An 11,633-nucleotide genomic window follows, 5' to 3' on the forward strand; every position below is an offset into this window, starting at 1 on the left:
AAAGATAATTTTTGTTTAAATAATATGAAAGAGTACACAATAATATATTTCATCATAACTTGTTCTAGTCCTTATATAGCTCAGTACTTCATTAAGCATTATAAGAACATCTTCTATTTAAGTTTCATTATTATTTAAGAAATTTTTTGGTAACTTAATGAAACGAAATAGTTAAAAATGGATTCCGTCTTTGACCAGGCGCTTATAGAAATAGGCCAAGATGGTAGATTTCAGAAAAAGTTTGATATTATTTATAATGTAATTTTCGCGGTTTTATGGCCAATGGCATACATGAATTTAATATTAGCTTTAGTAGTGGTTCCCCATATGTGTGAAGTGTCTGGAAAACCCGATAGTGTTAGTGAACATTATTGGAAAGAATTAAATATTCCTCAGTAAGTGAATACTCATATAACTTTCAACATAATAAGCTATATATTATAACGAGTAATAATCCCAGTTTTCTTTAAAAAGGTATACAAATGCCGCTGGCGAAATAAAGTTTGAAAGTTGTTTGATGTACATCAATGGATCTACTAGTAACAATACTAAAGGTACTTAGTTAATTTTTAAAAGTTTTTTAACCATCGAATAACTATATACATATCTCATATATAAAATTTCCATGTCACAATATTAGTTACCGTACTCCTCCGAAACGGTTTGACCGAAGGCCGGCTAGGTCTGAGAATCGGCTACTATCTATTTTTCATACCGCTATTAAGTTTTTTTTTAACTGCGCGCGAACGGAGTCGCGGGCGACAGCTAGTAAATGTGTAAAGTGAGTTTCCGCTGCCGAAAAGCCTATTCATATTATTCTTTTTGGAAACAGAGATTATTTGTTTTTCTAGAGGCTCTTTGTTATAAGTTAGTACTCTTTAAGTACTATTTGAAATTAATTGTTGCTTGTTTTATTTTTATAACAAGGGAAATTACTTTCAGAATTGTAGATCAATTTGGCTCATGCGTACTCTTACATCTGTTTATGATAAATATACGTATAAGTATAACGTTTTTTTCAGCATGTGATAAATATGAATACGATAAAACTTGGTACGAAGAAACAGTTCCAACAAAAAATAATTGGGTTTGCGACAAAGAATTATACGTTGCGAATATTTTTGCTGCGAGCAAGATTGGAGAACTTGTTGGATCTATGGTTTTCGGATGGTTTGGAGACACGTTAGTTTGAATTTGTGAACGGCTTGTACATTACCATACTAAACAATTGAAAAGTTGCTTTGACCTATCATTAAGATCACGCTGCGTAAACGCAGATGAATAAGTACATAAGAAGTTCCTTACATAATAGTAAAAATATTTCGTAAAATGTATTTTTTAAATCCAACAATATTTTACATATACCGAATTTCTGTAACAAAGTATCCATAAGTAACGCAAAATATATTTTCTTCCAGATATGGGCGGCGTCCTGCGTATATAATAGCCCTTGTTTTGCTTGTATTGGGTCGAGTTATTTCATTGTTTGCGGGACAATCATTCGTATTATTTGTAATCGGATGTGTGGTAGCTGCGTTCCCATCATGGTCTGCTATCCAAAGCGTCACTGTTATATCCATGGAGTTATCCTCTGCGGAACGTCGCTCCACCACCGCGACGTTACGATTCGCAGGTTGGAGTGTTGGCATGGCACTAATGGCATTATTGTTTTGGTGGCTAAGACATTGGCGAACATTTTTCATTGCCACTACTATTCTACAGGTTCCCTTTGTTATATTTTCTTGGTACGGCTTCGTCTACTTATTATTATAAATATTTTTAACTATTTTTCAATGGTTAATTCTTTTTATGAAATTTTAGGAAGATGATTGAGTCACCACGATGGTTATGGATTCAGGGACAATCGAAAAAATGTGTTAAGTACCTAAAGCAAATAGCAAAAGAAAATAAAAAAGACCTATCTTTGGAAACAGAGAATTCAATACTAACTGTAAAACCTGTACAAAATAACGAAACCTTGGGATATATTGCGTTATTTTCAGGGTGGACGTTGGCTAAAACGACTACTCTACAATTAGTGTTTTGGTACGTATGTAAACCAAAGGGAAAATTAGCAGTAACTGCAAAATATTTTCCCAAGAATTTATTTGGTTAAAAAAATAAACAATCATATATGATAAGAATGGAAATTTCTTTTCTTCTTTTATCTTCCTTTCAGCCATACTTCCTTCCAGTTATCTTAAAACGATAAACATTTTAGGTCTTTTTAATTAACTAGCATAAATATAAATTATGTAGCCCCGCTTTGCAACTTACTTAGAAAACGAATGCCTACATTTACTTACCATTATGAGATATCCACAGGGTTTGCATAAGTGTGAACTACACAGTTATAATGATGAGTTCGGGAGACAAATCAGATGGGAATCCTTTCTTGGAGTTCTTATGGCAGGCATTGGCTGAAGTACCGGGATATTTTTTAGCTGCCTGGCTAGCCGACCGGATTGGTCGTCGGAACACGGGCGTCTTGTCTTTCAGTATCAGTGCTTGCATGTGGATTATCCATGTGTTGCGGGAAAACAGTTAGTATCCAATAATTGTTTTAAAACTATTATAGCATTTCCTAAGGATCCCTTTAAAATAATTTTCTTCTTTTAGGTTCTAACGCAATTTTTCGGCACTCATTGACGAGCACTGCTATAGTGATTGTTACCAGGCTGTCGGCAACAATGGGTTATTATATAATAAACATACTTAATTTTGAACTGTATCCGACATGTATCCGACAGTCAGGAATGTCACTAGGGAATTTATTTTCTAGTGGAGGTTCTGCTTTAGCTCCTTACATATTTTATTTGGTAAGTAGGCGAAGAAATATATCACCACATTTTGGTTTCTTTTATTTAAATAAAATTTTATCCAAACGATTTATTTCATCATATTTTCTGCATGTTCTACATGTTTCATTACAAAACTATGATAAAATACTTAAAGAAGTACTAGCGATGATAACAGAGGTATTTACAAATATTTAAAGGTAGACTTTGCAAATAGACAATACGTGATTTTTTTGTTTCCAGGGACATCGTGTTAATTTGCAGCTGTCGTCTGTAATATTAACAGGCGTTTCAGTTATCGGAGTTATCAGCACCTTGTTATTGCCTGAAACATTAAATAAAAAATTGCCTGAAACAATTGAAGATGCCCAAGTATTTGGAAAAAACACTCAAACGTATACACCAGTACTTTTAAACACTAGTGGTGACGATCCGGTGGCGCCCGTGGAAAAAAATTAAAACATTAAGCAAAAAAAAGTTTCATTGCATTTATTTACATAATTAAAATCCTGCGTTAATCCAAATAATATTCCTGGATTGTACTATACGAGAGGAGATTCTTTCCTGTGAGTTTCCATTCCACAACAAACGTTTTAGAGGATGTTACATATATGCCTATAAGGAAGATCGCCGACACAGCAGTGCGTTGACTTCGCCGCGACCCACTTAAGTTGACACGAGGCGCTGAGGCAGCATTGGCACCGATATTTCGTAATTATTAATTATAATAAGTTAAGCAATTCCAATCCTAACTTCGGAGGGAACATAGCATAGTTAGTAATAAGTTTAATTTGTAATTTTTATTCATTAAATTAAATTATAAGAATCAATCTCGGTTTTTTTTGGAACCTTCGGCTGTGGCAAACATAATTGGCGCAGTCGGTAGGATACTCGCGGGTCTATTGCGAGTATAAAAGTCTTCAAGAATAGAAGATCATCGCGGGCGGCCCGGGCGACTTTCCAGTCCCTCATCGAGTATCCAGCAACGAACCTGCTGCACGCCGGAGGAGAATCCAGTCATCGATTCACCAAAGAATACCAGATTAATATAATACTGTAAGTACACTTGAATTGTTCACGTGTTGCTTCCTTTTAATCTTAAGTCTTAGTTATCCTATACCAAAATTTTCCACCCTAAACCTTTAGGTAAATCGCGGGCACCTGCATCGCAGCAGGCTCGTCGACGTACTTTAGACCTAGATAGAAATTTAAATTTAGATATTTATTTAGGCGATTTATTTTTATAAAACAGTATCTAGACCAAAATGCCTATAGAAACTCGAGTTTGATTAAATACGCTAAATTTGCACAATTACTAGATATTATAGGTGAAAATATAGATGATTTATTAGCAGAATTACTTAGGATAGGGAATACGTTAGCTTTTATACGCGCATCGAGCGCACATCATTCTATGTTAGATATAACTACATTAAAATCGATGCTAGATAAACTTAAGAGGGTATATAATAAGGGTCAAAAATTAGATTTAGAACTTAGAGAATACTATGATATAATTAGGACAGGGTCATATTATGCTGACGATAGAATAGTTATAATTTTTAAATTTCCTATAGTTTCCTTAGATATATATAACCTATATCGACTATCGGTCGTTCCTAACAAACACAACCAAGCCCTAATCCCTTCCCATCCATATATAGCAACATCTGAAAAATATCATGTGTACATAGAGGCAGAATGCCCGAAGTTAAGCACCTGGTATTTATGTGAAAAGGACGTGGGAACCCAAAATGCGAACAGAGGGGGATTGCATCAAGAAACTTATAACCAGTCAAGTCCTAGAGAATTCCTGCAGATTCCATAATATCTCTTTAACCAGGGAGGCTATGGAAAAATTGGACGATCAGCACTTTGTCGTGTGTTTCCCTCATCCAACGAGAGTGGAACTATTCTGTGGAAAAACTGACTACACCTCTTTACAAGGGAGCTATCTAACCACTATCCCAATTAACTGTTACTTAAGAACTAAGGAATTCACCATCACGAATGACAACGACGAAATAAAGGGCCAACCTCTAAAAATAATGAAAATTCCATATGACATAAAAGATCAAGTCGCACACGTTAAACACATAAATCTTAACTCAATCAACCTGCAAGGACTTCACGATATTCAGGAACAGCTAACTTTCGAAAATCCGATACAACTCAACAGCCTTAATTCGGACACCATATTATACCATACGACGATACCATTTTATACCCTTGCATGCAGTGCAGCCATTCTTATCGGATTAGGACTCTGGTACAAGTGGTGGAGGCCAACTAAGAAGGAAAACCTTACAAATCTACCACCGCGAGTATATGAAGATGTTAAAGAAAATCGAAGCCAAGACCCTGAGTTCCCAGCAACATTTTCGCTTAAAGTTCTCAAATAGTTGCTGGTCTGCGGGGGGAGGTGTTACATATATGCCTATAAGGAAGATCGCCGACACAGCAGTGCGTTGACTTCGCCGCGACCCACTTAAGTTGACACGAGGCGCTGAGGCAGCATTGGCACCGATATTTCGTAATTATTAATTATAATAAGTTAAGCAATTCCAATCCTAACTTCGGAGGGAACATAGCATAGTTAGTAATAAGTTTAATTTGTAATTTTTATTCATTAAATTAAATTATAAGAATCAATCTCGGTTTTTTTTGGAACCTTCGGCTGTGGCAAACATAATTAGGACGACAGGGATTACATTATTTTGTATAAAAGTGTTTCGACATTGGAAACGCAAGGTTGGATAAAAGAATAAACACTATAGATATGAAGATGATTAATTAATAAACTGCATTGAATTTTATAGATTAACTTATTAATACATAATAAATTTATAAGAACTTCCATGGTAAAAAAACCTTAAAAATAGGATATCTGGCATACACACATAAGCAATGGTATTCATACATGTAGATTAAAAATATTACTGCGCATGTCTCAAATTCAGTGCGCATGTCGCAAATGAAGAATTGATTTAATCTTTGCCAGCGCTTGGGTTAACCTTTGGATTGGATATGTCTGTCTGACATTTTTTATTGCAAATTCAATACTGTCAGTTATTGTAGTATTTTTGTAATATTTATGTAAATATTTCATAAACATTATGTTGTACTTGATTATATCAATGGAAAACAACAAATAGTTCCACATTTCAAGTGTCAGTTCTTCAGAACAGAAGTCGCCGCCATCTCTATTTGTGTTTATCTTTCTTCTGATTAATTTCTAAAATGTCGGGCGATCACAAAACATTTTTGAAAGGGAGCCCTTCACAGTATGTAAAGTTAAATGTGGGAGGGACATTGTTTTATACAACAATAGGAACGCTGACTAAGAGTGATAACATGCTGCGAACCATGTTCAGTGGCAGGATGGAAGTACTAACTGATTCCGACGGTATTTATCTATTTCCTTATTTTAACATCATGTCTTCTTAAACATTAGCTAATATTTATTTGTATATAATCATAGGCTGGATTTTAATCGACCGGTGCGGCAAACATTTCGGTACTATACTGAATTACTTGCGCGATGGGTCAGTGGCGTTGCCGGAGAGTTTCCGTGAGACCATGGAACTGCTTGCCGAAGCCAAGTATTTCCTGATCGAAGAGCTTACGGAAGCCTGTCTGCAAGCTTTGAATAAGAAGGAAAGAGATGCTGAACCTATTTGCCGAGTACCTTTGATTACCTCACAAAGGGAGGAGCAATTGCTTATAATGTCCACATCAAAGGTAATTAGAAATCAAAGTAAGTCACAAGAATTGAAAAATCTTTTACAAATTCATTGATACAGCAATAATATTTTATTTCAGCCTGTGGTGAAGCTGCTGATTAATCGCCATAACAACAAGTATTCATATACCAGCACTTCAGATGATAATTTGCTGAAAAACATTGAACTTTTTGACAAGCTCTCTCTACGCTTTAGTGGAAGGGTGCTTTTCATCAAGGATGTCATTGGTTCCACTGAAATCTGCTGCTGGTCATTCTTCGGTCATGGAAAGAAATGTGCTGAAGTTTGCTGCACATCCATTGTTTATGCTACTGATAAAAAGCACACCAAGGTTGAGTTCCCGGAGGCCAGGATTTATGAAGAGACATTGGGCATTTTGCTTTATGAGAGCAGAAATGGACCTGATCAAGATTTGATCCAAGCAACTTCATCCCGTGGAGCTGTTGGAGGGCTGTCTTGCACAAGTGATGAGGAAGAGGAGCGTTCGGGATTGGCCCGACTCAGGTCTAACAAGCAAAATAATCAGTCTTAGCGGTTACAGTCAGGCCTGGCCCGCCTACGCAACTCAAAGAGGACAAATGTTTGATACGCAGCTGGCAACGATTTATCGTTTTGCTGGCCACCTTGCTACATTCTGTAATCCTTTACAGTGTTATAGACCCTTTTGCTGAATTTTATAATGTGTTTCAAGAATAGGTGGCATTTGTGACTAGACTCTGATGAACTATTTACCTAATGTGTCTACATATCTATGATGTATTGAAATTATATGTATCTTTAATATAATATAGATGTAGTATATTAAATAACTAGCAAGATGTACTTTATATTCAAATTTGTAATGTCATAAATATACTTCGGTCATTTCAATGTTTCACTTGATATTAATACATATGTGTAAGTAGTATATGCTTTAAAATTATCTGTCTTTGTATGCAGATAATATTGAGTGATCTAAAAGTGGAAAATATGCAAAGATTAAAATGAAATAGCCTAGGTTCATATTGATTATAAACACCGACTTATATACATGGACAGGTTACAAGCCATGTTATTTCGGCCCTATTTGGTTTTCGCCATTTTGGCTCTGACGGTTGCGATTGGTAGCGGTGGTAAGGATTCGAACTAATTATACGATAGAATTGATTGTAACATTAACAGGCGCATTTAAGTAGGAATCAAACAAAAGCCTTCATTTATTTCCAAGCAATGACTTGTCCATTTATAGAGATCAGTGGTTATCTTTATGATTTTTCCTATGGATTAGTAGTAAAAATGAGTGTACATAACTTATTGGAATGTTAAATGTTCTTTGTAGTCAAATAGATTGTATAAAGCAAACATTAAAGTACATAGTATGGAATATTGTAGAAAAATTGCATGTACTAAATTTATATTGACTATAGCTCAAATAAATTGCCAAATTGATGTGTTATAGTAATATCTTAGGTGCATTGTTTAACTAAACTTAATGCTTTATGATATTGTTCACAATTTTTGACCATTGATCAATTTAATAAAATCTACATTTCATTTCTTTCTCCATTTCATTTTAAATTAAGTGTAAAATTGGTTTATTTTAATGTATTTGATCTTCATATTGTTATATAATGTATAAAAATACGTCATTGTGTATGTCCTGTAGAACACATGTGTACATTCTATCCAGAAAATCTTGATTGAGGCTATTATTCTAGGTTAGTGAGAACCTCTAGATGGTGAATCCATAGACTAAAAATAGTTATTGTGTAGCCAATATAAATGTCATGTTTGAAATCACTTATATCTTTAAAATTTAATAGTTTGTTTCATTCAAGAATGATACAAAAATGTTAAAATATACCCTACTTTTACATTAATATTGTCATTTCTTATCTATGATGTAAAAATTACAATCTAAATGTGAAATTGCTCGGAAGTTTATGTGTACTTGAAAAAATATATAATCTTTGTTTCCACATTATTTGATGTCTTTTATTGAAAAGAAAAATATAGATTGATATACCATTGTAAAGATGAAAAGTGCTTTCTACTTTATTCAGGAGGTATTAGTAATAATAAAAGTCAAAACTATTTTTTTTTTTAGAATTTTCATTAAGGTAATGTTAATAAATTTTTCTTATAACATTCTAAACTACAAAGTGGTACACCTGTTTTAGAACATTGATATTTTTTGATATTAGCACAACCATCAACACCACATTTCATTGGCTTTGGTGTTTCCATCGGTAACTTTCTTTCTAAGGGATAAGGAATGTCTGGAGGCATTGTTAAAGTGATTTCTTGATTATTATTTTTATACACTATCATAGGTTCGAGTTTTCTGTTTGACTTTCCTTTTTGTGCATTTTTCAAGTTTTTTGATTCTTGTTTTTTCAAAAGTCTATCCATTGTTTTTTTCTTATCTTTTTCCCTTTTTTCATCAGCTAATTGCTTTCTTTTTTGAGACTTCAAAGCAGCCTTTTGTATAGCTTCCGCAGTCATGACCTTTTCCTTGTAGCCAGAAGGCAAAGCTAGCAGTATTTCACCTCCAGGGCTTGTTTCTTTATCATTTCCTCTCTCATACATTGCTCTTTGTCTTGCTGTCATCATTTTAGGATCCTTGGGTTTTATCTTTTTCAACTCTTCATCTACCTAAAATAGGAATGTTGCATTAATTTATTACACATATATTTTATTAGATTTATAAAGAAGTTTATTTATAAATCTAAGCTGACGTAGGCAACTACACTGGCTATGTGTTCTTCCAGACTATTTTGTATAACTATGTAAAGTTTCATAAAGATCCGTTGAGCCATTCTGGAGATACATCCATCCATCCCTCTAAGCATTCGCATTTATAATATTAGTATGAAGTATGATATATAGCAATATTTTATAACAAAACCAAATGACAATAAAAAATCAATTCTCAATATTAAAATTCTTAGAGTTGACTTAATCAACTCAAGAACAATGAACACAAATAATAAAGTATGAGAGTGTTAGGAGATATTTGTGCCCTTGTACTTTAATACAAACATAAGAGCAATTTTTTTATATTTGTTTAAGGGTAGTTTTCAAAGAGGCCATATGTATCATATATAGTTTTAAACAATTTTTTATTTTAAGAAATGTTTTGTATATTTAACATCTACCTTGCCTACACCATTTCCGCAACTCAATAAGGGAGATTTTACAAAGAGGCAAACAACTTTAGTTGTAAAATTTACTTACTTCTTCAAGTTTTCCTGATTTTATAGCATCCAACCATCTCTCTTCCTCACTAGATGTGCCACTATCTTTACCTTTCTTCTTTTTCTTTGCAGTTGCTTTTGGAGGAGTACTAGATGATGAGCCGGGGATAGACTTTCTTGAATCAGAGGATGATTTCATGGTTTGAGACTTTAAATAATCAGCAGCAGAAGTACCAGGTAATTCTTTTTTTGACTTAACTCTGTATGATTTATCTAAGACATCTTCAAATGAAACATCTATAGATGTGTCGCTTTCATAGTCATTTTCGGGTTTTCTCTTTTTGTGTTTTTTGTGTTTGTGCCGCTTTTGTTTCTTTTCTTGCGAAGTATCTAAAATTGTTAACAATTTTATAATTCCGCATTTTAAAATTCAGGTGTATTTATCATAACATAAATAATTTGTACCTATGACAATTTCATCCTCGGTTGTGCTTTGTTCACGTAATCGGCGAACCATATTTTTTGTAGTTTTATTTCATTCAAATAAAAGGTGGTTGTAGTCTAAAGTTTATTTAAGTTTTATACAGTAATTATGTTACTATTCGGAGTTTTTACTTTTACGCGAAATTGGAATATCGGTGTCACCACCACTGTCACTGTCAGTGTCAGTGAGTCAGTGTTGTCAACATGAGAGTATAATTCAGTCAATAAAAATTGATGACAATAGTCACAAACCTTTTCGACAAAATTTTGTAACCTTTTCTTCTATATTAACCTTTTTTAATATTTGATATAAATACAAATTATATTAGAAATAGTTGTATCCACTTTCCTCGATGTTGTTTTAATTCTTGCAAAATATATAAAATATAAACATATAAATCCGTGTACAATAACTAGGATTTTTTAATTCCTTAAATTGGCTGGAAATGTGTAAAATAAATTATACTAGACACATTTCCTGGAAAATCTATATATAATCTCAATCGAAAATTTAATATGTTCTTACATTCAAGACAATTAAACTGTAGCTTATTTGATATATTTACTTTACATGGTGCTCCTGCTATTCTCCAGTCTGACAATCAGAAAAATTTCCAAAGCAGAAAATGCATACTTAGTGTGTACATCTCCCAGGACATGTATTTCTAAGACAATATTCACAACAACACTTTATACATTTCTTCAATAGCTTCGGAATTCTATAAATTTCCTAGGTTTAATAGATCTCCTCTAACATATACATTGCGTCAATCTATCGTAACCTCGATTATAATATCTATAACAACTTTGTTCAATTACTATTTTATGCCCACGACTTTGTCCGAGTAGAATTAAAGTAGGGTGAAATGTATCTCATGTGCTACTCGAGACTATCTGTGCCATATTTGTTGCCTATATGAACTGTTGAACCGTTGCGGAGTTATCGAGTAAATATATAAATCAAACGTATCACACGGGAACCGTATACATTCCCGAGATCATAGGTAGCCTATGACTATCTAGATTATGTTCTAGATCTATACCAAATTTCATCGCGATACGTACATACGATGTGGAATAAGACGTAGACGATTTGAGATTTGCTTTGCTATAAAGACTTGTGTTCCAAAAACTAGCATTTATTATTTATTACTACAAGATTTCCAAAATATTAATTTAATTTTTACATTAGGTAAAGATTTGAACAAAAGTTTAGTTTGTTATTAAGAGTTGCACGTTTTCATGAATAATTCAAGAGAAACGTAAATCTCGGACCCGGCTCTCTAACGGGAAGTAACCGGGATAACCATAAAAGAGCACTTATGAATTTATTTTAAAAGATTAATATGTTTTGGAACAATTTTATTTATTTTATAAAGATTAAGTAATTACATTCATAGAACTAACAGATTGCAATTGTTGTCGACCGACCC

General features: G+C 33.5%; 3 protein-coding genes across 3 annotated transcripts; 2 read left to right on the forward strand and 1 right to left on the reverse strand.

Annotated features, from left to right (window-relative positions):
• Nucleotides 1–91: 91 nt before the first annotated feature.
• Nucleotides 92–3,264, forward strand: LOC106720404 (solute carrier family 22 member 7). The gene is made up of 8 exons (XM_014515097.2): nt 92–395; nt 475–554; nt 1,023–1,182; nt 1,419–1,745; nt 1,822–2,046; nt 2,326–2,543; nt 2,620–2,819; nt 3,042–3,264. Exons 1-8 carry the CDS (start codon nt 178–180, stop codon nt 3,255–3,257), a joined length of 1,644 nt encoding a protein of 547 aa, XP_014370583.2. The 5' UTR covers nt 92–177; the 3' UTR covers nt 3,258–3,264.
• A 2,765-nt stretch (nt 3,265–6,029) lies between these two features.
• LOC106720405 (BTB/POZ domain-containing adapter for CUL3-mediated RhoA degradation protein 3) lies at nt 6,030–7,985 on the forward strand. The gene is made up of 3 exons (XM_014515098.2): nt 6,030–6,204; nt 6,280–6,539; nt 6,621–7,985. The coding sequence occupies exons 1-3, from the start codon at nt 6,039–6,041 to the stop codon at nt 7,071–7,073; spliced, it is 879 nt and encodes a 292-aa protein (XP_014370584.1). The 5' UTR covers nt 6,030–6,038; the 3' UTR covers nt 7,074–7,985.
• Nucleotides 7,986–8,656: 671 nt separating this feature from the next.
• LOC106720134 (INO80 complex subunit B) lies at nt 8,657–10,373 on the reverse strand (the record flags this gene model as incomplete). Its single annotated transcript, XM_014514716.2, has 3 exons — nt 10,183–10,373; nt 9,758–10,107; nt 8,657–9,175 (listed from the first exon to the last, which is right to left on the reverse strand). Coding segments are annotated over exons 1-3 (921 nt in total), but the record flags the coding sequence as incomplete, so codon positions are not given.
• Nucleotides 10,374–11,633: the final 1,260 nt, after the last annotated feature.

The sequence above is a fragment of the Papilio machaon genome, chromosome 4 (genome assembly GCF_912999745.1).
Source record: "Papilio machaon chromosome 4, ilPapMach1.1, whole genome shotgun sequence".
Lineage (NCBI taxonomy): Eukaryota > Metazoa > Arthropoda > Insecta > Lepidoptera > Papilionidae > Papilio > Papilio machaon.

Excerpts from the sequence above, each read along its gene's own strand:
- LOC106720404 (XM_014515097.2), top strand. The coding sequence starts at position 178 with ATGGATTCCGTCTTTGACCAGGCGCTTATAGAAATAGGCCAAGATGGT. Across the intron at positions 396-474 it reads AAAGAATTAAATATTCCTCA|GTATACAAATGCCGCTGGCG; the intron begins GTAAGTGAATAC and ends TTCTTTAAAAAG. Across the intron at positions 1,183-1,418 it reads TTCGGATGGTTTGGAGACAC|ATATGGGCGGCGTCCTGCGT; the intron begins GTTAGTTTGAAT and ends ATTTTCTTCCAG.
- LOC106720405 (XM_014515098.2), top strand. The coding sequence starts at position 6,039 with ATGTCGGGCGATCACAAAACATTTTTGAAAGGGAGCCCTTCACAGTAT. Across the intron at positions 6,205-6,279 it reads AGTACTAACTGATTCCGACG|GCTGGATTTTAATCGACCGG; the intron begins GTATTTATCTAT and ends ATATAATCATAG. Across the intron at positions 6,540-6,620 it reads TTATAATGTCCACATCAAAG|CCTGTGGTGAAGCTGCTGAT; the intron begins GTAATTAGAAAT and ends ATTTTATTTCAG.